Raw genomic sequence first — 25,696 nt, 5'->3', positions numbered from 1 at the left:
GCTAGTTACAGAGCCTTATTTCCATTGGGGTCCCATGTTGGCAGTGTTGTCCCAATTGAAGATAAGGGGAAGTGGCAATAACAAGTTATACTAAGGGTTTACATGTATGAACTCTGTGCCCAAGTACCCCCTCAGTGGTTACAAAGGGAGAGTTGGGGGAGACCACTGGGAGGGACATCCGAATGCATTGCTGACAGCTCATGACGTTCATGCCAACCGTGATGGCGTGTCCCTCCCACTGGGGCTCAAACATGGCCACAAAGCAGTTCATGCACGGATTCCATATCTTAAGATAATATAATCAGAATCTCTGAATATTAAAACCTGTAAAGCTCACAGAGAAAGCAAACTCACAATATACAATCCAGCTGTGCTTTCACCAACAGTTTATCACATGCCATAACCTGCATGATCTGACTGCAATTTCAACCTGGCACACAGTTGGTTTAAATTTCAATATCAGTTTTCTCCCAAACTTATTCTACCCCAAGTCATCACACAAAATTGTCCAATCACCCCCCCCCCCCAAAAAAAAAAAAACAAGGGGGAAAACAAGCCAAAAAAAAAAGGAAAAAAAACAAAAAGGAAGGTGTACATGCACACAAATTATATTTATTTATTCAAAAAGCAAGTGAAGCGATAAGAGAAAACTATCTTTTTTAAACCAAACATAATTTTTGTTTACTTATTTAATGGTACTATTTGTTCATGTTTTTACAATAACTGTAGAAGTCTGTCAAGTCATGATGAGCATTCTTTCAAGGTTGCTTTTTGTCTATGAATTAATTATTTCATAGATGCACTAACACTTCCAGCATTGGATTGTACACGTTATTCTGTTTGCATGCATTGGTGTATACATTGTTGTATAGCACATGATTTCCCAATAAGGACTTATCTATTTTACAGCCATATTTGGCCTGATGCTTTGGAAGAAAAGGTTTTTGGGTGTGATTTAATGAACAGTTGTATTGTGCCTAATTAGCAAATTGGAGGTCATACTTCCCGTTTCTACCCATGCGATAGAGGTTTGAATCAGCTGTGTCCCATTGTACTCGTACCCAACCCTCTGCAGTGCCAGCTTGAACGTCAGAAATTGTTCCAACACCAGGGTGATTACCATCCTGAAAGATAAAAATGCCATTCATTATGTTAGAGTTAGACGATGTCTTATAAATGACATTGCACTAATTGAATGAAATTTATCTTTTATGAAAAAGGACCTGATTCAAAGAGTTGCAATGCAGTTTTTCTTTTCCTGAATGTGATCATGATTTTATGGAACATATACAGTTGCTTAAAAAGTTGTTGTACCTTCAAATATGAAATAGCAACTGTTAGGCCTACATGTACATTACGATTTTTCCCTACCTGATTTTCCCACTTCCAGTCCTTTCCTCTAACCACTCTGGTACCAACCGTCATCATCTTGGCTAGCTCTGGTCCAGGCAGGTTATTTATCATTTTTGTATGGTTTGGATTCCCTTTCCACAACATCTCTGATAAAGAGAGAACATTTAAACACTTTAAATTAATTTATCCCGCACCCACACCTTCTTGGACATATCCTTCACATCGGAGAATTTTGTGCGGTTGGTAATTCTGGCCATTCAAATAACAAGCTTGCAAAAGAAAGTAATGGGTAGGCAAATGGGCTCCCTACAAAAGTGATGGTATTTTTTCCCATGTTGCAAGTCTCACAGAGTGTGAGATTGAATTGATATCTGCAAAAGTTGTAGATGCTTGTAAGGCCAGCATTTTTTAATTTGTTGGATTACAAACCGGCTGACTCTGAATATAACAATTTTAGAGTAAAAATAAAATGAGAAAATTACTGTTATTTTATTCCCAACTTGGAATTTCTAACATTTAGAAAAAAATATAAATGATTGTAATTATGTTTTTCCCCGACGCAGTTTTTTTGCGTAAATCTGAAAAAAAACCCAAAGGACTTGCTTTGTTGTTTTTTGATGTTGATTTGATTCAAAAGCGCAACGTGTGATGTCCTATTTCTAATTCTATGATGTTTGAAAGATTGTTTAAAAATGGTAATGAAAAGTTTTAAAGAGTGAATACCAAGTTCTGCTGGGCTGATTTCTTTACACTGTTGAACTTCTTCATCTGTCAGGCCTTGCACTGGTGCTGGTGTTTCCTGATCTGCTGCATCTTGTAATTTTCTAAGAAGCTTTGGTTGCAACTTTACAAGATCAAAGTTATTGGCTTGGTCCATTACAGTTTTCACTGTCTCCAATGTTTTTTCTACCTTTTGAATATTTTGTTCACAGTGTCCAAGAACCTGGTCAAAACCTGATTCTTTTTCATTGAAACTTTTGGTAAGTTTTTCTTTCAGCTGGCGTTCATTGTCACGGATTTTAGCAACTGCTTCATCTGCCGTTTTAGCAATGAGAGCATACTTCTTCACTGTCATATTGTTGTGATCCAACTTTGACTTTAGAGCTTGTTCTTTTGCTTCTGTCAATTCGTTCAAACATTGTTTGGCCTCTGTGATGAGTTCTGTCACCTTTTCTTTGCATGAGGCAACTGCAGCAGAAATATCAATGAATTTATGGCCTGGTGCTTTATGATCAAGAGCAGTGCATGCAGCACATATCAGGGTCGTACAAGTCTCACAGAAGAAGTAGAGATCCTGGGAAGGATGCTTTGGGCATTTAGGCACCTCATGCCGAAGGCGACTTTGGTAAGGTGCCGTTCCTGAGCGCAGGTTATCAATGGATGTCGTCTCATGATTCTTTAATTTCTTGCTTCTTCTGTGGGCATTGTGACAGAAGTCACAGAGATATTCCCTGCACTCCAAACACCTTACAATTGCCTCTTCTTCTTCACACACCTCGCAAATGATCTTTGATTTTAGACTTTTGACCAGCTCTTCCTGTTGGGTGACCTCATCTACCAGTGCCATTAGAGAAAAATGGTTGGCAATCCCCCCAATTCCTGCTTCTGATAGGGCGGTTTGCTGCCTGCAGACTGGGCAGGTAATCTCTCGCTGCTGAGGATGACCTTCCATCATTTTTTCCAGGCATCTTTGGCAGAAGCTGTGTAAGCAATCCAGTATCTTGGGGTTTGTGAATCGAGAGAAACAAATCGGGCACTCAAGGTGTCCCTGGCTGATCTTCTCTAACACGCCCACAGTGCTGACTTCACCCATACCTGCCATATTTATCCTGAAATAAGAAGATATAAAAAAGTACAGTTTTATCATCAACAAAACTACAACTGTAACACAACAAAATTGAATGACATGTATGGATTTAGTACACGTATGTATAGTGCTAGTAAGGGCTTGCTTATTAATACACCTTCCCCTCCCCCCCCGAAAAAAAAATCCAAATTTTCATTACTCTTGACTTACAATACTTCACTTGAAAGTGGACCCATTTTTGTTAAAAAAATGTAAATTCAAAGGTCACGTACGTACATTGGTGTTCTTATTCCTCCATGTACATGTGTATGGTACAATAATATCCAATCTTTGAGTTTACGTATTAATTGCAGTAAGTTATGGAGAGTTGCAAAGTTCAATAAACCTGCTGTTTAAAGGCTGAGGTGAAATAGATTTGGGTAGGTTTACAAACACAGTTTAACAATGTAAATTTCCAATACCTGATAACTATATGCTGATACCATGAAACACACCTTTTCAAAAGTACTTGTAATTAAAAAGCCTGTGTGTGTAAATGGTGGTGTTTTAAACATACGTCATAACTACATTGTAATTTTAGGACCATTTGGCCATATATTTGGAATAACACTCACCAGTGCAGCTTAGAAATGCGACGATGGTGGAAGTTGAAGTGTACAATTACGGTGTGGGTACAATTCAGGGAGTACCCAGATCCATTTATACCAAATATGCAGTGTGTATTTAAAAAGGGTTATAGGTCAAAGGATTGTTCCATTTTGTGTGAGTTGAGGGGGAGGGGAGGAGCATACACACCAGAATATGTTTTGTTTATCACCACTTGTGTGGGTGTGTGTGTGGGGCAGTGTTGTAGTCGAGACCGGATAGTCTGAGACCGAGACCAAGACCGAGACCTGAAGATTCGAGACCGAGACCGAGACCGAGACCAGCCCCTTCAAGGCAGACCGAGACCGAGACCAATATGGTCCGAGACCGAGACCGAGACCGCTGATAATAAATAACAATAGGTATGGAGCTTGCCCAAAAAGTGGTGCGGCGACGCGGCTTTTTTTTTTTTTTGCTTCAAATGTCGGCTGATGACTGCAAATGGTGCCCGACTAAACTTAGTGCAAATATATGGGAGTCCGGAGAGGCCACATAAAGCGTATTCTCGATCATAACCTGATCTAAAAAAAACACGTTAAAATTGTGCAGCAGCAGGATTCCAGTCAAACCAGTGAGTTTGGCTGTTTTTAGACATCATCTTTTATTGAAAAAAAACCTTTTCCATTTTGCCGACGCGCATGGCTACGGCGACGCGCGCGCATACCAGAAACCGGAGACTTTTTTGGGGGGCCTAACAAGATAAGACTTGTGTACTTGATTTTAAAAAATGGGAGCTAGAAAATGTTGAATTAATTTTAAAATTTCTGTCATAGAATGTGGACTTGTACATGTAGACCCACAAGTTGAGAGGTGGTAGCCAGAATATGCCAGATATGGATTTTTTATTTTTTTCTGAACGGGATTTTAATTTTTGAGGAATAATGGGGTACTTCAAACTGAGCAGCCAGAAAATGGGGTCTCATCATACACTCTCATGGCATCAGTGAGTGTTAACTGGTAAGAGTGTGTGAGTTCAATGCTGGAAAATCAGGTAGGAAAATTTACTTTTTCTTCAAAATACTGTCCCAAATTAAAGAGAACATTGTGTGGGGTCGAAAATATAACTAATTTGAAGCACCTCATTTATTATCAGAATACAAAATGCAAGTAATTACGCCCACAGGGGTGGGCTAAACTACACAATCCCCAAAAATGGCATGAATTGTTACAAGTTTATACTTTGCTTTATGTGCCCGACACAACAGATAAATGCCGAACTTGTTCCAAATCGTTCAGTGACTGGTACTGCTGCAGCTTTACATGTACTTTGGGGACTTTCCAACGTGCAGTCGAGTCCAAACCGACCACGATATATAACAAGCTTGATCTACGGGCTAGCGAATGTTTTAACTATCAACGGTACTGAACGAAGTGAACACAAAGTAATCGATTGAGCTGTAAAAGCTACATATTGCCGGTCTCGACCCGAGACCAGCCAAAATATCGAGACCAAAGGGGACCGAGACCGAGACCAAGACCGAGACCACAGCTTCCGAGACCGAGACCGAGACCGAGACCAGCAAAAAGTGGTCTCGAGACCGGTCTCGAGACCGAGACCGGTCTCGAGACCTACAACACTGGTGTGGGGGCGCGCAGGAGGGATTAACAAACAGTTGGACCAATTCTAGGGTAGTTAGTTTTGTTGCATATTTACCACTGCTTCGCGAAATTAAAACCTTTTTTCAAAAAAGAACCTCACAAGGACACAATATTTAGGATTTTAAATACTGTTGATTTATTTTTTCTATGACTCGGAACTTCTTACATACATGTAGTCTACAACTACCAGGGATGTCTGCTTGCATATTACAGAATTTCATATTTGTTTATATTTCAGATAACATTATAAATGCCATGACTATAATTATTTTTCCTGTATAATGCCTCAAATATCCAGCTGATTTGAAAGGTCAGAGAACACTTATGTCTCTGTAGTAAAATTACTAGCACTACTTCTGCCTTATATGGGCGAAGGAGAAAGCTAATCCATACCTCGGTGCCACTTATTACAAAACAATCACTGGATATGTATACAAAATTATTAGGCCTACACGAGTCTGGGATAATCTCACATGGTAATCCACATCAAGACCCCTAATCCTGTACACCACCTAAGACTTATGAAAGGATCAAAAGAAGTTATTATTTGTTGGATGAGACTAACAGCAACGTGTATTATACATTGTACAGTTATTGTTAAAGGGAAAATACAACATTTGCAAACATCAAAAAATAAAACTACCAAATCATTTTGAAATACCTTGCTGGACTGTTAGTGAATGACAGTGTAAAGCATCCTGTAAAATCATGGCACCTGGTATACTGTCATTTTCAAGAAAAGTTGTATTTTTGTATAATTTCCAACGCTGGTCGGCCGATCAGCGTTGGAAAAAACTGGTTTTTTTTCAAATACTGGCCCCAATTGACCATCGCACTTGTTTGCAATCGATTACACACTATGAACGGGTACAAGCCAGCTAGACTGGTTCCCTGACCTTACAATTCCCCAATGTATGTAAACTGCTCTGTTTCTTCTTCAATGGAGTCAGGGAACCAGACTACAGGAAAATGATTGAATTTCTTGGTTTTTATAGCATTTTTGAACCCAAAACGTCAAAAAAGTCAGTGTAACTATATTTGCTATATATTTCCAACCCCCCAATTCCATCCATTTCTGAAAATTACAGCAAAAGCAAATGATGTATATTCCCTTTAAGGAGGATTATTATTGTACATGCCAAGTGTAATAAGTAGATTGATGCATTTTCACTTCAATTTCATTCAGTTTCTAAAATCACTCTTTGTCTAACTTTTATATATCATTTTTATTGTATTTTTTTTTTATAGAAAACACTTGTTTTAACAATGGAAACTGTGCAATATTAAGTTTAAACTATTATTATTATTGTAACAACATACATTACACAAAAACATACAAAGGTTTAAAAAAAAAGCCAGCTGATTTCGTTTCGGATTACCCACTAATAAAGCCAATGTTTTCATTGGGGTCGGTGTTGGCATCAACTAGATGTACATGTACACAAATAACAATATATTTCTACAAAACATAAGAGGAATGATAACAGAAAATAATCTTTTTTAAAGCAAGGAGAAAAAAATTGGCAAGTTACTGGTGCTATTTGTTTATATATTCACAATCACTGTAACAGTAAATAAAATGATCAGGATGATAACATGATCAGGATTTTCTCCATGTGATTTCATGTGACTTTCCTTGTGACATGATGAGCATCTTTTCAAGTTTTTTTTTTATATGGATGAATCATTTTCCATTGTTGGGCTATATTCACAAAGGGAAACTAACAATTCAAACATGGAATTGTGCACATTACTCTTTTTGCCTGCATATGTACAGTTTGTGTAAACATTGTTGTAAAGGGCAATTCCACGGTTACTCAAGTTACATTTTCGTAACGTGAGTAATCAATTTTGTGCGTCTTGTTTATCATACATAACACATTTTTCTGGATGTCATCTTTGGTGCTTAGGTAGGTCTAGGTCTACTCTATCTACCATGGGAATAACAGTTATTAAACCTTTTCATTAAGGTAATTACAGCCCAAGGAAACTCAAAAGTACATCAAAAATGTATCATGAGTAACCGTGGAATTGCCCTAAAGCATATGATATCTCAATAAGGATCTCTTTTGCAGCCATGTTTGGCCTGATGTTTTGAGAAAACAATGTGTGTGTTTGTGATTAAATGAACAGTTGTATTTTGTCTAATTAGCAATATAGAGGTCATACTTGAACCACTCTGCACCCATGCGATACTTGTATGCATCCCCTGTGTCCCATTGTACTCGTACCCAACCCTTTGCTATGCCTGCTTGATCTGCAGAAATTGTTCCAACACCAGGTGGATTACCATCCTGAAAGATAAAACAAAAACAGTCATTACCTTTTAAAAAAAAAATGATATCTTATTAATTTACCAGATGGTTGATAATTGCAGTGGTTGAATGAGCTAATTCTCCATTGTATGCAAAAAGATTCAAGTCAAGGAGGTGTGTTACAATTTGCTCTTCTCATGAAAGTGATTATGACGTTTGTTGACTGTTTCAACTGTATGTTGATAGCGATGTGACATTGTTGGTGCAGTACCTGATGAGACGAGACAAAACAAGACAACTGCTTTCAAAGTGTGAAGTGGCAACTGTAAAAAATTGTGATTTTTGCCTACCTGATTTTTCCTTTTCCAATCCTTTCCTCTAACCACCCTGGTACCAATCGTCATCATCTTGGCCAGCTCTGGTCCAGGCAGGTTATTTATCATGTTTATTAGGTTTGGACTCCCTTTCCACAGCATCTCTGATAAAGAGAGAACACTTTAAATTCATTTCTCCCTCTCCCAGACCCTTGATTTAACTCAAGCCATTAATACAGCAAGGGATGTTGGAAAAAAAAAAAAAAAAGTTCTAGCGCCCCAGTTACTGAGTCTAGCTTAGTTTTTGAGTCGTACATGAGTCCCACAAATGTTTGGGCATTAACATCCTTTGTCGTATTCTATGATGTTTGAAAGATTGTGTACAAACTGTAATGAAAAAGTGAATTCCTACCAAGATCTGTCTGACTGATGTCTTCACACTGTAGTAAATCTTTAAACGTCAAGCCTTGCACTGGTGCTGGTGTCTTCTGATCTGCTGCGTCTTGTAAATTTTGAAGAAGGTTCGGTTGCAGTTTTAAAAGATCAAAATTATTGACCTGCTCCATCACAGTTTTCACTCTCTCTAATGTTTTTTCTGCCTTTTCATTATTTTCTTCACAGCATTCCAGAACTTGGTCAAAGCATGGGTCCTTTTGTTGGAAAACCTCAGTGACTTTTTCTTTCAGCAGGCGTTCATTCTCACGAATTTTGGCCACTGCTTCATCTGCGTTTTTAGTAATGTGTTCATTCATCTCTACTTTCATATTGTTGTGGTCTAACTTTGACTGTAGAGCTTTATCTTTTGCTTTCTCAAACTTATTCAAACGTTGTTTGACCTCTGTGATGTGTTCAGTCACTTTCTCTTTGCATGAGGCAACTGCAGCAGAAATATCAATGAATTTATGGCCTGGTGCTTTATGATCAAGAGCAGTGCATACAGCACATATCAGGGTCTTACAAGTCTCACAGAAGAAGTAGAGATCCTGGGAAGGATGCTTCGGGCATTTAGGAACCTCATTCCAAAGGCGACTTTGGTACGGTGCCTTTCCTGAGCGCAGGTCGTCGATTGATGCCGTCTCATGATTCTTGGTTTTCTTGTTTCGACTGTGGGCGCGGTGACATGTCTCACAGAGAAACACTCTACACTCCAAACACCTTACAATTGTCTCTTCTTGTTCCTCGCATTCCTCGCAAATGATCTTTGACTTGAGACTTTTTACCAGCTCTTCCTGTTGGGTGACCTCATCCACCAGTGCCATAAGAGAAAAATTGTTGGCAATCCCCCCAATTCCTGCTTCTGATAGGGCGGTTTGCTGCCTGCAGACTGGGCAGGCAATCTCGCGCCGCTGAGGATGACCTTCATCATTTTTTCCAGGCATGTTTGGCAGAAGCTGTGCAAGCACTTCAGAATCTTGGGGTTTGTGAATCGCGAGAAGCAAATCGGACACTCAAGGTGTCCCTGGCTGATCTTCTCCAACACGCCTGCAGCGCTGATTTCACTCAAACCTGCCATATTTTCTTCTGGAAAAAAAAGAGAGAAGTTCGATTTTGTTATCAGCAAAAGTACAACTGTAACACCAAACAATTTTGTTGAAATTCAACTACAATTTTGTATGTGTAAAGATTAGGATTAGAGTAATAGCTACATTTTGCTAAATACAGTCCCCCCCCAAAAAAAATCATCAAAAGTTACATGTCACTCTCAACTTACAGTACTTCACTTGATAGTCAATAAAATGCTGTGTTGCTACACCATGCATGCTAGCCTATCAAGACTTGGTTTCAATTTGTTGAACGGGTTCTTCACTATTATATAAAAAGTGGACTTCATACCCATTTTTGTTCAAACATTGCAAACTGATAGGTCATGTACGATACAATCCAATCTTTGGGATATCGAAACTGGAGGAAGTTACTGGTATAGTTACATAGTTCAAGTACATGTAGTTTGTGAGTTTCCACCTCTAACAAACCTGAATTTCAAGGCCTGTGAAATAGATTTCACAAGAAAAAAAGTGCTTTAATAAAACTGGCACTACACAAAACATGTTCTCATTTAAGTAAAAATAGTCTTGATATCAGAGACTAGTGGAAGTTCTAGACATATGTGCTCCATAACTGAGTAGGGTTCTAGACATCACTGGTCAGATTGGAAGAGAGTTCATTTGTAGTGCAAAGGCAAGTGCGAAGTAAAATTAAGACATTTTTTTTGCTCCGGTCACATGGCCTCCATAAAATCAAAAAGCGGTAGAGGGTGGGGAGGGGGGTTGGTACCCATCTTCAAAATGGGGCGCTCTTCTAAACGGACCATTATTATGCATACTGGAAAATAAGCGAAAATTTTCACGGTAACACGTTTGGAGCTTGGTTTCCTTTTTTTTGGGTCATGTCAGAACTCTATAACCATTTATGGAAATAGTTACTGAAAACATATTTTTCAAAAAATCTACCAGGGGGTACCTTGCCCCCCTGGGGCCCCCCCCCCCAACCCCCACTCTGGATACGCCACTGCCACTGATGCCAATGAATGGGCTAAGTCTAGTCCCTTGCATAGACCGTAGACATGGGAAAAAATGCCTAGTGAATAGCCATTCAGAACCAATTGAATAGAATTTTGTGCATTCTGGGACCAGGTTAACTAGACTTGTCTTCAGGGTTTCTATTGTGTTTAGTATTACTCCTCCTAACATCAGTGAGTGGGCTCATTATGTCCCATTGTGTAGACCAGATGGATGAAAAGACTTCTGTGAATGGCCATTCCGAATCAATTGAATAGAATTGTGTACACCTTGCGACTAACTTACTAGGCTTGCTAAGTCTTTGTCTCTGGTGTCTGTGTTTAGGTCAGCCACGAGGACCATCGTTACTTGAAGCAGGTTGAGATGAGGGAGGAAGGAGGCACGCCGTCCATCGTTGGGGCTGTCCGAGCCGGCTTGGTCTTCCAGCTGAAAGCCGTCATGGGGGCTGACAGCATCATGTCCAGGGAACATGAACTCTGCAGGTAGAAATAGAAGGGTATAATACCATGCATTGCGGTGATGGTGATTTTGTTCTATTGGGTGGGGCCTTCCCTGATGTAGACACTGCAAACTTGTCAGAAAATGTCACAGACTAACTCAGGTGGAAATTGATCCCACGAAGGATGACCTTTTAGCACACTATTTTTTATCTGGTCCGTTTGCTAATTCGACCATTACACAAGTAAGTCTTCCACAAGCCCCGATCCTGTTCCCCAGAGGCCTACCTCGATCCCCTTCCGCCTCCTTCCCCCACCTCTTCACCCTCACCCCAATCCCTCAACCCCCAGCCCATCCCCTTGACTGAGTTCACTTAAATCAAATCAAAACAAAGCATCAAATTATTAACTAAAATCAAAATCAAGCCAAAACAAGGTTGAACAAAAAGATTGACAGAGCATGTTTTAAACCAACGACCTCTAGAACACTTTTCTGTTTGTGTTGTGCCCATTCTCAACCTGATAATGTGAAAGTTATGGCTCAACAAACAAATTTACTTTTTTTCCCCCAGGAGAGCTCTTGGGAGATGGCTTAGTTGCCCTAGTCTGGTTCTCCTGGGCAACACGGCAGTACCCCGCCTTCCCATCTTCTCCTTCTTGATCAGGCACCCTACCACGCGACAGTTTCTCCACCACAACTTCGTCTGTGCAGTTCTGAACGATGTTTTCGGCATACAGGCCAGGGGTGGCTGTGCGTGTGCCGGACCTTATGCACAGGTACAATGCTAAAAAAAAAAAATTAAAAACAAAACCTGTTAGATGAATACAGTAAAGTATGAGAAAATAATGAAAAACAAAAATTTACACCATCCCCCAACCTGTAGATTCATAAATATAATGATATTTAGGCTGGTAGACTTGTTTGGATATATCTTTGCAAAGCATTTTCTAAATTTTTGATCAGTGAAAATAATATTTTAAAAACTTGTTGCTATTTTGTTTTGGCAGGATCTCCTGGGGATTGATAAGAAGTTAGCTAAGGAGATCGAAGCAGTGCTTCTAGAAGACAGGTAAGGACACAGACAAAGTTGCTGTTAGTCTTTGAAAATACACAAAGGAAATTAAGTCTTGTTGAATTAGTGATTCTTGTTGGATTATAAATCATATTTTTAATTTGAATTGATTTTTGAACACTGTCAAATTGGTAAACAAATATTCACGATGTCGCTGATTTGAAAGCCATTTTTGTCCCTGTTTGCCAAAATCTGCTTCTTTATTCAATATTTTCACTGTACCCTCCTCGTTACCCATAGTCTTTGTGATCTTCCAGCACGGAGTAATGTATCAGCTACAAGTTGTCAAAGCCCTCCCCCCTTTCAAATTGATCTGGCGATATTTGTGCATGGGCCTGAAATCTCCTCATCCCAAGCTGCAAGCTTGGAGACAGAGCCAAAATTGTTGTAACTCCAAAGTATCTTGCTCAACTTCAATTGAAATTGCCTTTCTTTTTCTAACAGTCGGCTAGACAGGGTTCATCTGCGACGTTACACGGAGTACTCAGAGAAGGAAATCCTAAGGTATGTCTAAGAAATATGATAAAAACAATTAATCAGAATTTTAATTGCAAAAAGAAAGAATAGTTTGAAAAAAAATACCACTTCTATCTTTTTCAGAAGCGAGGTTTCCCATTTCCTTACTAAAACTGGCAAATATGCCAATTTTTAATGAAAGGTTTCATTTGGCAATTTTTTTTTTGCATTTGAATAGAATTTGGTGTGAGGTTTGAAATTATGTTTAATTCATGAATTATTGCCTATTTAAAAATAAATTCTCTCCATTACAGACCTGGCTTTACCCGTCTTAACCTTCCATACTTCATGGATGATGAGTGCATAGATTTTGTACTCAAGGCAGTCAGCTTAACCGCACAGCATGCTTGGAAGCTACTCCCACAGGTGACTAATTATGCTTACGTGTAGGACATAATTTATGCGTATATTTCGCATATGAATAAAGCTTCTTCATTTGTCTTACGGAATACAGAAATGGGATCTTTTTTCCAAATTGTTGTGGAAAATCTTACATTTTGCCTCACAAATACTTTCAAACTTTTCATTTTCTTTGTGGAGACAGACATTAATTAAAGCTTTGTCAATGTTACTGAGTTATGGCTTGTGTGTCTATGAAAGCGGATTAAGCCATTTCTCATGTGTGTTAATGTTAGGCGTAGCCATATTTAAGCGGACAGAGCTTGCATGTATAATGCCTTCTGCTATTCTTTGTCATATGGGCCATATTCACGAGTTGGTCATTTTTGTCGAGTTCCGTGAATGTATTTCATTAATTGTTGAATGGGATGGCCCAGGCACAATGCAGCCTTTTTTTACTGTATTTTTTTTTTATTAATCTGGCTTCAAACATCAGGGAATTTGATTTAATTTAATTTAATTACAAATTTTAAATTATTCATTGAAGCAGACTGGAATTTATTATACATTAACTTGCTTTAATTGCCAAAATTTAAGATTTTTACCCAACTTTCAATTCATTATGGCCGACTCGTGAATAAGGCCCATTGTTGCAACCAACACACGACAAATACTTATTCTTGAGATTTTAATACTATCAACCGCAACCCCAGAATAAATCTTTTGTGTTATTCCTTCAGTACATTTTCAATCCAGAAACTGGCGAATGGAAGCAGCGAAACCACCAGGTATTTCAGGATCGGCGATGGCTTGGGTCCATCAGCTACTCCGAGGGTAGGATGACGTACCCGGACCCACCGGCACTGAAGACTATAGGCAGACTACCAGAGGACTACGAGGTAATGGAAAAAATACCAGATTGTTTTGGAGGGAACGAAGTTACAAGTTATTGGCATCAAAATGTTGGCTCATTCGACGTTCATCTGATGTGAAATAAAACGGAGGTGGTGTGAATCGGCCTAAATTAAAAAGGCCCATGTAAATCATCAGATCAGATTGATAATCGTTAAGGTCATGTTCAACTGGGTGGAATTTGGTTTCATGTTTGTTGCTTTTCTTAATGGTAATTCTCGAAAGTCCTGGTGAATATTACAATGCGTTTAATTTGCATATGAGTTTGTTTTTATTTCTTTGTCCTCAGCATTGCCTCAGACTTGCAGAAGACATTTTCAAGAGAGCAGAAAAGGTAGAAACTAATACAAATTTCCTTCTTAAAATTGTGAAGTGGGCCATTTATTTGACAAATGAATTGGAGTTGGAGGCTTGAAATTTGATAAAAAGAGGATATTATCACCAAAAACAGTTTAAACAAAGTGTTGGAAATTCTCAGGTCAGTTAAATTTTAATAATTTTGTTTCATTTGCTTCCAGAGGACCTGCATTAGAATTGTTGAATTGTATTTAGCCTTTATATTCGAATTTTAAATGTCGTGAATATTTTATTCTATTAAAACGATTATCTGTTTAGATCCGAGTGCAGTTACCAGACCAGACTCTGCTATTTGACAGCAAGGCGGCCGACTTGCGCTGGTTCATGCTCCCTAGCGAGGCACTAGGTCTCCTCGGTAACAAGTCACAGCCTTCCCAGCATGCTTTGCCCAGAAAGCTGCCCTTTGAACCAATCAAGTACAAACACAAGATGGACCCTAGTGACACTTTGGATATGAATGTAAACGTGAAACAACATCAGGGTAGCGATAGCTTCTTGATTGGCAGTATGGAAGGAAATCAGAGAACAGAAGTGGCGCCAGACTATTTGACCCGTCATACTGCAGGGAGTGATAGAAGTTTACATTGTGTTGCTATGGCGAAGAAGTCATGTGACGCTCATCACGAGCTGAGTTGTGCTGAGCTGTTCAGGAATACTGTTGAAGATGGATTTGTGGAGGAAGTCTGCAATAAAGAAGAAAGTGAACAAGCTGAATGTAATGACTCTTCTTGTTGGTTGAATCCAATGGGTGGGGTCAAAGGTCGAACGGAACATGAAGGAGGAGATGGTGTAGATGCTGAAAAGAATTCAAATGACAAAACAGATTTTGTACCAAGTGTAAAAGATGATGAACTGAGTTTGGTGTCTTCCAGCAGCGCTTTAACTGTATGCAATAATGTTGGAACTGGTTGCAACAGAACTGCTAGTGTTGATGGAAAATGTACTATATCAAGAAGTCAATTGGAAAATGTACATGTATGTGGGGAAAAACCTAAGTCTGGGACTGTTGAAACAGAGAGCGGTCTGTCAAGTTTTCCATCAGAGAATTTTAGCAAAATTTCGGTTCTGGATAAATGCAGTGATACCCAACCTGGAGTGCGTGCGGAACAAATTCCAGATGATAGTTCCACCCAGGAAACAAGCATTTCTGCTCTAGAACTGACACCAGCTCTCTCAAATGATCCACACAGTTTGTCAGCACCCGAGAGAGAAGTCAGCCATTTTGGATCAAGTTCCAATTTGAATATCTCTGAAGCAGTGCCAGAGAAAAGTGATGAACAACCGACTGATGATTGTCCGGAGGAGCAGACCACGAATAAGTTGGAGTCCTCTGAGCAAATGTGCCAAGTAACTCAAGGACCACCTTTGCCGATGTCTGATATGAATTCTCAAACTGGCTCATGTTTGGTGATGCAGACTTCTGATGATAAAAAGCCCAGGCCATCCAAGAATAAGAAGAAAAGTGTGTCTGGTTTTCAAAAACCGCCCAAGAGCATCTTCAAGCCCACTGTTCAGGTAATAAAAGTCAATTAACAAAATATGGTTAATTCATCATTCGTAAGCTAGGAATCAGAGGATGGGAGATTTAGGAGAAATACAAAATTAGACAATGTTTCCAAGCATTGGCTGTTTAGAGCCTAATGTGGTATCAATTTGATAGAAATGTATATTAGGCTATTTTCCAGAAAATAATACAATTTCTATTATTTCTTGATTGGCGGCTCTCACTGCTAGAAAAGAAGAAAGTTCTTGGCCTCACTCTAAAATCATGATTTCTTGTCACTCTTCCAATGCTTGGTTGAAAATTAAACACATGGCACTAAATAAGTCATTACGGATGCACCAGCCAATACAGGGTGAGTAAAAAAAAAGAAACCCAAATGTCGGGACAGTTGTTTTATTGAAGTTCTACATGTAGCACTTTAAAAATCTAGGATATGAAAGCCCAATTCATAAGCTTTCTTTTAGTACAAGAATCATTGAAATCACTTATGTACTTACGGAGTTTTAATCGCAACCACCGTTTTAAGGTTCTGTCCACGGATCACAAAAAAAGTTAAGTGTTCTTTCAGCAAATCGAAAATGAATCACATAAGGATGTGTGTGAATTGTTTTCGTTTTGCTGAAAGGACACACACCTTTTTTGCGATCTGTGGACAGAGCTTTAAAACGGTGGTTGTGTTAAAAACTCCATAACATGAAAAATACAGAAGTGATTTCAATGATTCTTGTACAAAAAGAGAGCTTATGAATTGGGCTTTCATATCTAAGAGTTTGAAAGTGCTACATGCGGAACTTCACTGAAACAATGGTCCCGACATTTGGGTTTCGTGTTTTTTTGGACTCGCCCTGTATATGAGTTGGCCTGTATGTTGTTAACTCTTAGTCTCTCACAGTTATTGTTTCATTTTATGTTTTTTCTAGGCTTTGGAAGAGTATACAATGATACAGGACGGTGATCGTGTGCTGGTTGGCCTGTCAGGAGGCAAGGATAGCCTATCTCTGCTGCACACACTTAAACAGTACCAGTTCTACGCCAAAAGCAAGGTAAATATTCAGCTTGCGCCTTCTTTGCAAGAATAGACCCAAGCCTGCTTAAATATTCAAAAAAGTTTAGTAATGCTCAATTCATGAAAAAAACTACTATAGGCCGTCAGCTGGACTGGAAAATTCGTTCGTTTCGCTCCAGCAATCGCGGGTCTAAATTTTTTTAACAGTTGTACCGAAATACACTACCAAAGAATGATACTACAAAAGTTCTCCACATTTCGTCCAGCAGTTTTTTGATAATTTGACTCGAAAAAGCGAACTATTTGTCCATTGTGAATGTTCAAAAACGTACCGCGCCTACGTTAAAAAACTCCGCCGCGTATGACGCATCGTACCACGTGATGTGAACTGTCCAATTAGACACCAGATATGAGGTCGCAGGTCATGACATTTAACAAACATGGCGGTGTCCATTGGCAAAAGTGCGTCAACGTAAACATCGACCGGTGCAAAAAAGAAGTGTTTGCACTCATAATCTGTCACGTTTGAGGGGGGAAATGCGAAGGATCTGATGTCCGGTGATACTAAGTTCATTTCCTGTGCCAAAGAGTGGCTGAATTTCACAATGGCATCGCCGAATATACCCACGATGTGTGAGCAGTGGATCTGCTATGACTGTATCGTACTGTACAGTACTGCTACTACATCATGCACTACCGGCGCATGTAAACAAGGCAGTCCGGCCGGCCGATCTCACCCGTGGCGGTTTTTATAGATAGTAAACGTCTCGGTGCTGCAAGAAAACGCAAACCAGACACTTCAGCTGAGACCCAGATTTCTTCACCGAAAAAGCTCCGGGCAAAGTTCAAGTTTCTTTTAATTGCCTATATACATAACTGTGTCATGCTGCACACAAACTCAACCAGGATTTTGATTTCGATGAAAACCTCAATTCAAGGACAAGCTGCAACAGTACAACAAGCAGAACTTCCGTTGAAAGGTAGGCCTACATGTCATTATAATGAAGTCGATTGTGTATTTATGTGCCCCCAAAAAAGAACCAAAAAATCCATGTTTGGGTTTAATTGTCTTGAATTAAGGGTAAGGTTAGGTTTTAATTTCTTTGAGGGAAACTGGGGTGACACAACGATAAAAACGCAATGCGAAAACAAAGCTGGTGGTCACCAAGATGCACCGTGAATGCACAGAACCGCATCGATTTGGATGGCGTCAACTGAAAATGCATAGGACAATTTTATTTTTTTGCAAAAGATACCATTCAAAATGATAACGGATTCCTGGCTATAAAAAAACACCTCTTCTTTCTCTACGGCATTGGACTGCTGGGTACGTCACTTGTTTACCGAATGGTTCTTGGACTTTACTTTCCTTTTAGAAAAATTCTCTTAAGTCAATGAAGAAAAATGTCTTCAATGACAAATAGATCTTATTTGAAAAACCCAGTAAAAAAGGGTGTTTTTTTTTAGTTCCATGATTCAAACCGAGTACCTCTGGCACTGAAAATAAATGTCTAACGTTAAGATGCCAAAGAACAACGGGAACTGCACAAAATCCCATAATAAAATGTTGTGCAGTCTCTTTCTCCATTGTTGAAGGATACTTTTATGGAGGTGTGAGGGTAGTCTTTCCCTTTGTATAAAATAGCAAAATAGCTTTTTATGGAATTTACTATTTGATTCTATATATATAGGCCTAAAGGATGAACGTCAGGAAAAGGGAGATGTTCTGCGACTGACTGTACAACCCCAATCAACAACTTAGTTTCATGAGAATGTCCCAGCTTGCTGAACTGTTGGAATCATGAAATGATTTAGAAGCCGAAGGAACTGGCCTTGGATCTTTATACATGTATCGGTAAGATGTTTTGATTGTTATTCAGAGTGCAAACAGAAATAAACTTTAATAGAATATTCAAAAAGAAAACTTCTTGATATTGCTTTGGAAGCTGAAAAGGTTGGTTCTCAATAGCTAACAATGTTTACATATTTACAGTGGAAGGCAAAAAGATCGGGCACGTGATCTTTCTAGTAATTTAACTCTAGATTGAACAAGTTGTTTTCTTTCTTCTAAAGCACATCCACAGTAATCATTGTTTTTGATCATCAGATACTAAACCTGTCTATATTTTACTATTTATTTTTTTTACAGAACTGATAAGTTGACATATCGGCTTAGAAGAGAATATCCGAAGGTCTCTTTCCTTGATAAATGTGACATCATCTACACCGCTACTTTATCTGCTGGAGGTGTGGTTGAATCTCTGGGGACTTCACAGAGGAGGATTCTAAACTGAAACTGTGGCTTAGAAAGCAAGACATACGCTCCATCCTGTTGTTATGCCGTTACTGCACAAGATTTGATGAGAACTTTGATGTAGTGATAACATTTACTTGAAGTTGTATCAGCACGACTAGTTAGCATTTGACATTATAATGAAAATAATGAGTAACTCTAGATTTCAAAACTACATAATTGTATCCTTCTGTTCATTAGTGTTGGTTTTATTCATTTTAATTCTTTTCAATTATTAAAATTTAGTTCCAGTAGAAAGGCAAATTCTGTGAATTTTAACAGTGAGACTAGCCACATATGACAAGCCAAATCACTCTCTTTAATGTGTAAGCATACAAAATAGCATGAGTTATGGTGTTGTTTTTTTTTTATTGATATACATGCAAACATTTTTCGGTGCTAATCAATGTCTAGTGGTGGTCCTTCGGATCCGAAGAAGACGTCATAGTTTGGCAACTCGATGAACTCGAAGATGGCTCCGCAATCCGAAGTTGGATTGACAGAGTCTGGAGCAATGGGGGCATTGGAAGTCAGTCGTTGTCGTTGTTGTCGGCCGGTTGTCTCGCTGGTGGCGTTTTTCCCTCGCTGCAATCAGATGTTGTCGACGGGCCTCCTCGAACCTGGAGCTGGCCTTGTGCACAAGCGATCGCCAAAGTGGTCTATTACTGGCGTGGGACTCAAGGTCCTTAGGATGTATGTCGCACATCCGGAGGTTGGATTTGATGCAGTCCTTGAACCTCTTCTTGGGCCTGCCCTGCTAATCAATGTATCAATAAATGAAAAGCTGAAATTTTCTTTGACAAAAGACTGATCTTAAGGCTTTCTCCTAACCAAGATGGCTGTTTTGATTAGATAGCAAATAAATGTACAATGGTTGATTTTTGAAATTATTAAACCAGACTCTGACTTCTATCTGATGGTCCTTTGATTTATAATTGTATTTAAAGCCTGTTTCATTCCAAAAAATGTGGTCTTTCTTACAAGTAGAAGGTTCTTTAGGTGACGTACCTGGTTCACCACAGCAGATCCAGAGGGTTTGGGGGCATAGCACCCATTTTTTTTTTTTTAATATGCGTTAGTTTGCTTTGTTTAAAGGGACATGTCTTGTCTGCTTTCCTGTTTCTTTTGCTGGTTTCATGTACCGGTATTTATTTACTGTAAAGACACCTCCATTTTGGGCACCCCCTCACTTTCATTAATGATGAGCTGGTTCCACCACTGCATTATAAACCTTCAAAATAATTGCATTGTTGTATGCTGCCAAATAAGTTAAATTACAGTGAAATATTTTTTGGAAGAGGGACTGTGGTGATGTCTACCAGATGAGAAAACAAAAGGTCATGTGTGACCCAATTGCCAATGTACATAAAACATTTTTTTTTAACTCTAAAATCTCCTGGGTCAGATTGACCCAGAATCTGAATCCAAATTTGCTCAGTCCTTTTCTGGGTAAAAAAAATACACATTTCAGTCAAAATGACCGAGAAACATGTCTTTTTTTTACTCCAAAGGGGTCATTTATGACTCCAAAAGGGGTCAATTTTTGACCCGGAAAAGGACTGAGCAGACTGAGTCTGACCCAGGAGTTTCTAGAGTGTAGGATGTGACAAGCTATAGTGCTGTAAGTGCGTAGTTTTGAAATTGGAAGTGCCAACGCAAGGCCTCAAACCGGAAAATGTGGGTTTTTAGCATACATGTACATACATGTACATGTACATAACATTGGCAAACTTTGATGAAGTGTAAAAAAAAAACTGCAGCATATTTGCTGGAGAACTTTTGACATAGTGTTTGTGATGTACTGAACCCCACATATGTGCATTAAAAAAGTAGACCCAGTGTTGCTGGAACGAAACTCATTTTACAGCCGGTTTTTGAGTTTCAGCTGATGGCCTACTAGATTCTCAAAAGTGTTTTGCTTCAGTTTCCTTTCTGATCTAAAAGCCTAAATTATGACTTTTTCTCATTGCATGTCCAATTTTGAAGGCATAAAAGAATAATGGTAACACAGCTAAATCCAAATATATAGAAAGTAACTTGGAGTTTTGTGCAATAGACATAGTCACCGTAGTAAGATTGGTATGAATTCTACCCGACTAATTAATTATTTTTTTTTAAAGAATACTGACATTATATTGCTCACTTCTTATGTGATAATTGCATTTTTAGAAACTAAAACTGATGTGTTTTGGGTACATTACATTATTTCTGCCAACTTGATGTGTGTCTTCAGGGCATCAGCTTTGAACTTGGCGGCGTGACAGTCGACCCTCAAACTTCGGCCTATGACCCCCGACCTCTCATTCCATACTTGGCGAGCCTGGGAGTGCCGTACTTCTATGAGGAACAGTGTAAGGATCTAGTTCTGAATTTCATCTTTTCAAAAAAAAATGTAGATGGTTTAGAGTGAGTGGAGAAAAAGAATAAGTTGAGAAAATATGAGTAAGGATCAGCACCATCACCAGCAGGGGGGGGGGGGGGGGGGGGGGGAGGGGCCAACAGTGCCAGCTCGGGAGGGGGGGGGGGGCACGACATGAGAAATATTATACATTTATGTTTTTTTTGCAAATGGGGGGGGGGGGGGGGGCCAGTTGCTCGCTAGGAGGGTCCGGCCCCCCAGGTTAGGATATTCAGTCGAAGGTGTAAATTTTTTCCCTGAAAATGGGCAATGATATTTATCCACCATTGGGTTATCCTGGTTTCTACCTTCACAGCCATCTGTAACTCTATTCATAGTTTTGGCTCTGAAATGAAGCCGGGGAGATGGACCATTGAAGAAAAGCGGATCATATTTAAATTCCCGATAATTAATTTACTTATTTTCATTTGTTGGCTTCAGGTATCATTGACGCAGCAGCAGGGCTTGAAGGTGGTTGCGACTCCATCTGCAGTTTCTGCTCGCGGATGAAACGTGGTCGCCTCTATGCCTGCGCGCGGAGGGAAGGGTACAACGTACTGGCCATGGGACAACATCTGGACGACCTAGCAGAAAGGTGAGCCAGTTTCCAAACACAAATGCATGAGCCAGCTTCCAAACACAAATGCATGATCCTTTTGGGTCAGAAAAGTAGTAGTCAGTTATCTCAAATATGATTTGAAAGCCATAAATATTCCAAAATCGAACTTTCCCAACTTTTTGGAAATTTTGAATCTCATCTTCCCCTGGCTAAAGACACAGAGCAACTGTTGTGTTAATTTCTCTTGGCCTTCTTTTGTTTTAAGCAAGGCAGATCATTTTATGTGAATTCTTTTCCGTTTTCAGTTTTCTGATGTCTGTCTTTCATAATGGGTTGTTGCGAACCATGAAAGCCAACTACACTGTCAAGTAAGTTGATCCAGCTGAGTGGCTTACATGTACATTCTTGTAATTGTATTTCTTCTTTTAGTCGTAACCATTGTGATGTAAATTTTATTGAATAATTTCGGATGATGCAAAGCAAGATTACAATGTTTTAATCATGTATTGCTGGTTTCTATATTCAGTAATGTAAGAGAGCGAAATCATTTCATTTAATCTAATGCATTTTTATTAGTCTGTCCTTCAGAAATGATCTATTATTGAATGCATGTATGTAGCTCTCGTTTCATTCATTTAAGGGACTCAATAACTGTTCAGTTTTCTTTTTCAATTTTCAGGGAGGGTGACCTGCGAGTCATCAGACCCTTGGTCTACACTAGGGAAAAAGATCTGAGGGACTTCGCTGAAAAGGTAAACAAAAACAAATCCAAAAGGGGACTTTTAAGTCTTAATATTTGTTCAATACGCACCAGTTGAATTTCGTCACAGTTAGAGTCCACTTATAAGCATGATAACTTGAGAAATATTGTACACTTATCAAATTTGGTCTTTAGACTTGTCTGAGTCTATCCAAAGGGTGTAATGCTCATTAGGTTAAAATGGCTAAATTCATATTCATAGTTTGGTAGGGAAAGTGACATTTTTAAGTTTATATAATTTGTGCCTCTAGTCTATCATAAGAGGATCGTTTACAGTGTCAGTGGGCATTCTGTGACTTTTCCCCCTTCTTTTTGCAGGCCAAACTACCAGTGATACCAGAAAATTGTCCAGCATGCTTTGAGGCTCCAAAGGTAAACAATTGTTTATAAAGGTCACAAGCTGACCGTGTGGACAAATTCTGTAATTTAGAAAAACCTAACAGTCCTGATGTCTTAGTTGACCGTGTCACCGAGATATTTATGTACATGTAACTATTTTTTATCATGGAAAGTTTGTAAAGGAATATTTCGAATAAGTGTTTTTACTGCACACAAAACTTATCTTAACTTCTTCAAAAAAACACCCAGGTTATTCTAAATGTATGCACATTGATTCCATTCATACCAAAACCTTCATTTCGAATTCTTTGTGTCCCCTCTTTGTCCATATTTGGCACAATATCGATATTTGATATCCTTATCTTTAGTATAAAGCCAAAGCAATTAATTAAATGTCATTTTTTTAAAACTAATTTTTAGGAGCGACATCGTACCAAACAGCTCTTGGCATCTCAAGAACTACTGTTCCCTAGACTCTACAACAGCCTGCAAGCAGCCATAAAACCGCTGATGGCCAAGAACAGGACTGGAATGGAGTCTAGTCGTAAGAAGGAAGACTTCTTTGACGAGAATGATTTATGATGAAAAACAGCAAAAAACTTCATAGATCTGAAGAATTTCTTGAGAAAGTTTTGCAGCTTTGTGTGAACCCCTTGTAGCTAAAATCAAGACTAGAATGTATTCAAACTGCAGAAAGACAAAACAATGCTGATAAACAATTTGTCGATTTTGGTGTAGTGAAATAGAACCAAAAAATGAAAAGGTATTTTATAAAATATGTTTTTCATTGATGTTGCAAACTATTGTAGACCAAACTGGAATTAAGCTACAAAAGAATTACTTCCTGAAGTAAAAAGTGAGAAATATTTTGTGAGCTTGATGGCAGGGAATGTGGGCTTGTACCTTGAAGCAGTGTTCCTTGTAAATGTACATTTATTACATTGTTTTGTCAAAATTTGTTAATGACGAGCACTTACTGGTATATAAAATTGTCAGTTAAAGACTTGAAATTGATCCGGAAATGTTAATGTGAAAAAAAAGCTGGAAAAGCTGGAACAGTAATAATAATAATAGAGGAATTTATAAATCGCAGAAAAATCCACCTCTTGAACAAAGAATAAACAAATAAAAATGTATTATTTAAGTTATAAAACAATTCAAATAGAACGTTAAGTTAATGCAAACAAATTGAAGATTGTTCAGGAATGCTTGCGATACTGTGATGAAAGTTGGTTTGTGGTTTGGTCGTGTTGTCCCAAAGAAGCCTACCTGAATAATAGATACAAATGCTAAGACCGTGGAAATATTACATGAATGTTAAAAAAAAAATACAAAACTATAATGAAATCCTGAATCATTATTTGTACAAAAAATGTGTAACATTTGTAACATCGATGGTGTCAAAGGAGTTTTCCCAATACAACCACTATGTGACCTTACTGTAATGAATTACATGTACATGCATTTTAAACTGCCCGAATCTCCGTAATTATGTTCGTTTGTTTATCCTGTATTTCTATTATTGTATGTAGCCTAATGTTCTTTGGTAGATTTTAATGAAAATGTAAGGTTAACCCCTTGTTATATTCCAAAGAAATGTCGACTGAGAATTTTGGAGACGTGATTTGCTTGAAAATTGTACAGTAAATCCATATAAGTCCCTACAGACACCCGCACAGGCGTATGCCTTTTTATAATTTACATTAAAAAAAATTATACCAAGCCGAAAGTGTAATTTCACCAATACTTTTGCTTTTATTTAGCAACATTTTCATAGTCCCTATAATGGCTGTAAGAGTATAAAAATGTTTTTTTAATCGAAAAGCATTATTCATTTTTTAAATCAAAAAGCATATGTGAGTTTGGAGAAAGGTCTTATCATGCCATTTTGTAAATAAAACGTAAGGTTAACCCCTTACCATTAAAAAAAGCCTTACATTTCCAGAGATTGTGTTATTAGTGTTAAAGATCACAGTCGTTTCCAGTCTGAATCCCCGCCCTAAAGTTTGCCGATTTAATTTCCACCACCAAGTACAAACCACTATACTAGTTAGCAGCCACGCGGTTAATTTTTTTTTTTTGGGGGGGGGAGGCTATGAGCTTCAACATCGCAGTTTCCAATATTCACCAGAGCTCAAATTTTAGTTTTTAGTACTAAGTGTTGTCCGTCGGTTTATAGTTTTTAATTTCGAAAATCAAACTCAGAAGTACCAGTGGCCTAGCGGCAAGGCGCGGAACTTCAGCTCCCGCGATCCGAGTTCGAGTCCAGTGGTGGGGTACATTTTATTTTCATTCCCTTTAGCCAAGTCCGAAAGATAAATATATAAAACGAGCGTTTTTAACTGGGGGACCCAGTCAGCGCACCCGGTAGAGAGTGCGGCGCGGAAGCGGGCGCCCCGGGTTCGAATCCCGAGCAGGGCATGGTTGCCGGCAGCAGCGAAACCTGCGGCGCGTCCGAGTTTCGTGGCGCTCGTCTACCCAACTAGATAAAATAAAATAAAATAAAATGGAAATTTTGCTATTTTTTTTTTAAGTATAAAATAACGTAAAAGCAGTAAAAGTCCCCTGCCGGGATCGAACCCACGACCTTCGGCATGAGCGTCAGAGTGCCTACCACTAGGCCAACACGCTCTTCTTACACATGGAGTTTTTGGAAGTAATATATAACTATTCGATTGAAGGCCAAATGAAAAAAAGGGTTAAGTCCGCGC

General features: G+C 38.8%; 2 protein-coding genes and 1 pseudogene across 2 annotated transcripts; 1 reads left to right on the top strand and 2 right to left on the bottom strand.

The window, feature by feature from the left end:
• Positions 1-1,837: 1,837 nt before the first annotated feature.
• Positions 1,838-3,315, bottom strand: LOC119727887 (E3 ubiquitin-protein ligase TRIM56-like). The gene has a single exon (XM_038199963.1). The coding sequence runs from the start codon at positions 3,218-3,220 to the stop codon at positions 1,838-1,840; it is 1,383 nt and encodes a 460-aa protein (XP_038055891.1). The 5' UTR covers positions 3,221-3,315.
• Positions 3,316-7,548: 4,233 nt separating this feature from the next.
• Positions 7,549-9,486, bottom strand: LOC119727886 (annotated as a pseudogene).
• A 354-nt stretch (positions 9,487-9,840) lies between these two features.
• On the top strand, positions 9,841-24,915 carry LOC119727885. Its single transcript, XM_038199962.1, has 16 exons — positions 9,841-9,891; positions 10,817-10,974; positions 11,502-11,706; positions 11,938-11,999; positions 12,447-12,506; positions 12,773-12,884; positions 13,598-13,845; positions 13,995-14,103; positions 14,385-15,641; positions 16,551-16,673; positions 21,163-21,280; positions 21,769-21,922; positions 22,192-22,254; positions 22,566-22,638; positions 22,965-23,018; positions 23,406-24,915. The coding sequence occupies exons 1-16, from the start codon at positions 9,841-9,843 to the stop codon at positions 23,565-23,567; spliced, it is 3,009 nt and encodes a 1,002-aa protein (XP_038055890.1). The 3' UTR covers positions 23,568-24,915.
• The last annotated feature ends 781 nt before the right edge of the window (positions 24,916-25,696 follow it).

The sequence above is a fragment of the Patiria miniata genome, unplaced genomic scaffold (genome assembly GCF_015706575.1).
Source record: "Patiria miniata isolate m_02_andy unplaced genomic scaffold, ASM1570657v1 HiC_scaffold_20, whole genome shotgun sequence".
NCBI lineage: Eukaryota > Metazoa > Echinodermata > Asteroidea > Valvatida > Asterinidae > Patiria > Patiria miniata.
The sequence above is the reverse complement of the archived record's forward strand: the minus strand, read 5'-3'. Positions and strand labels throughout refer to the sequence as shown.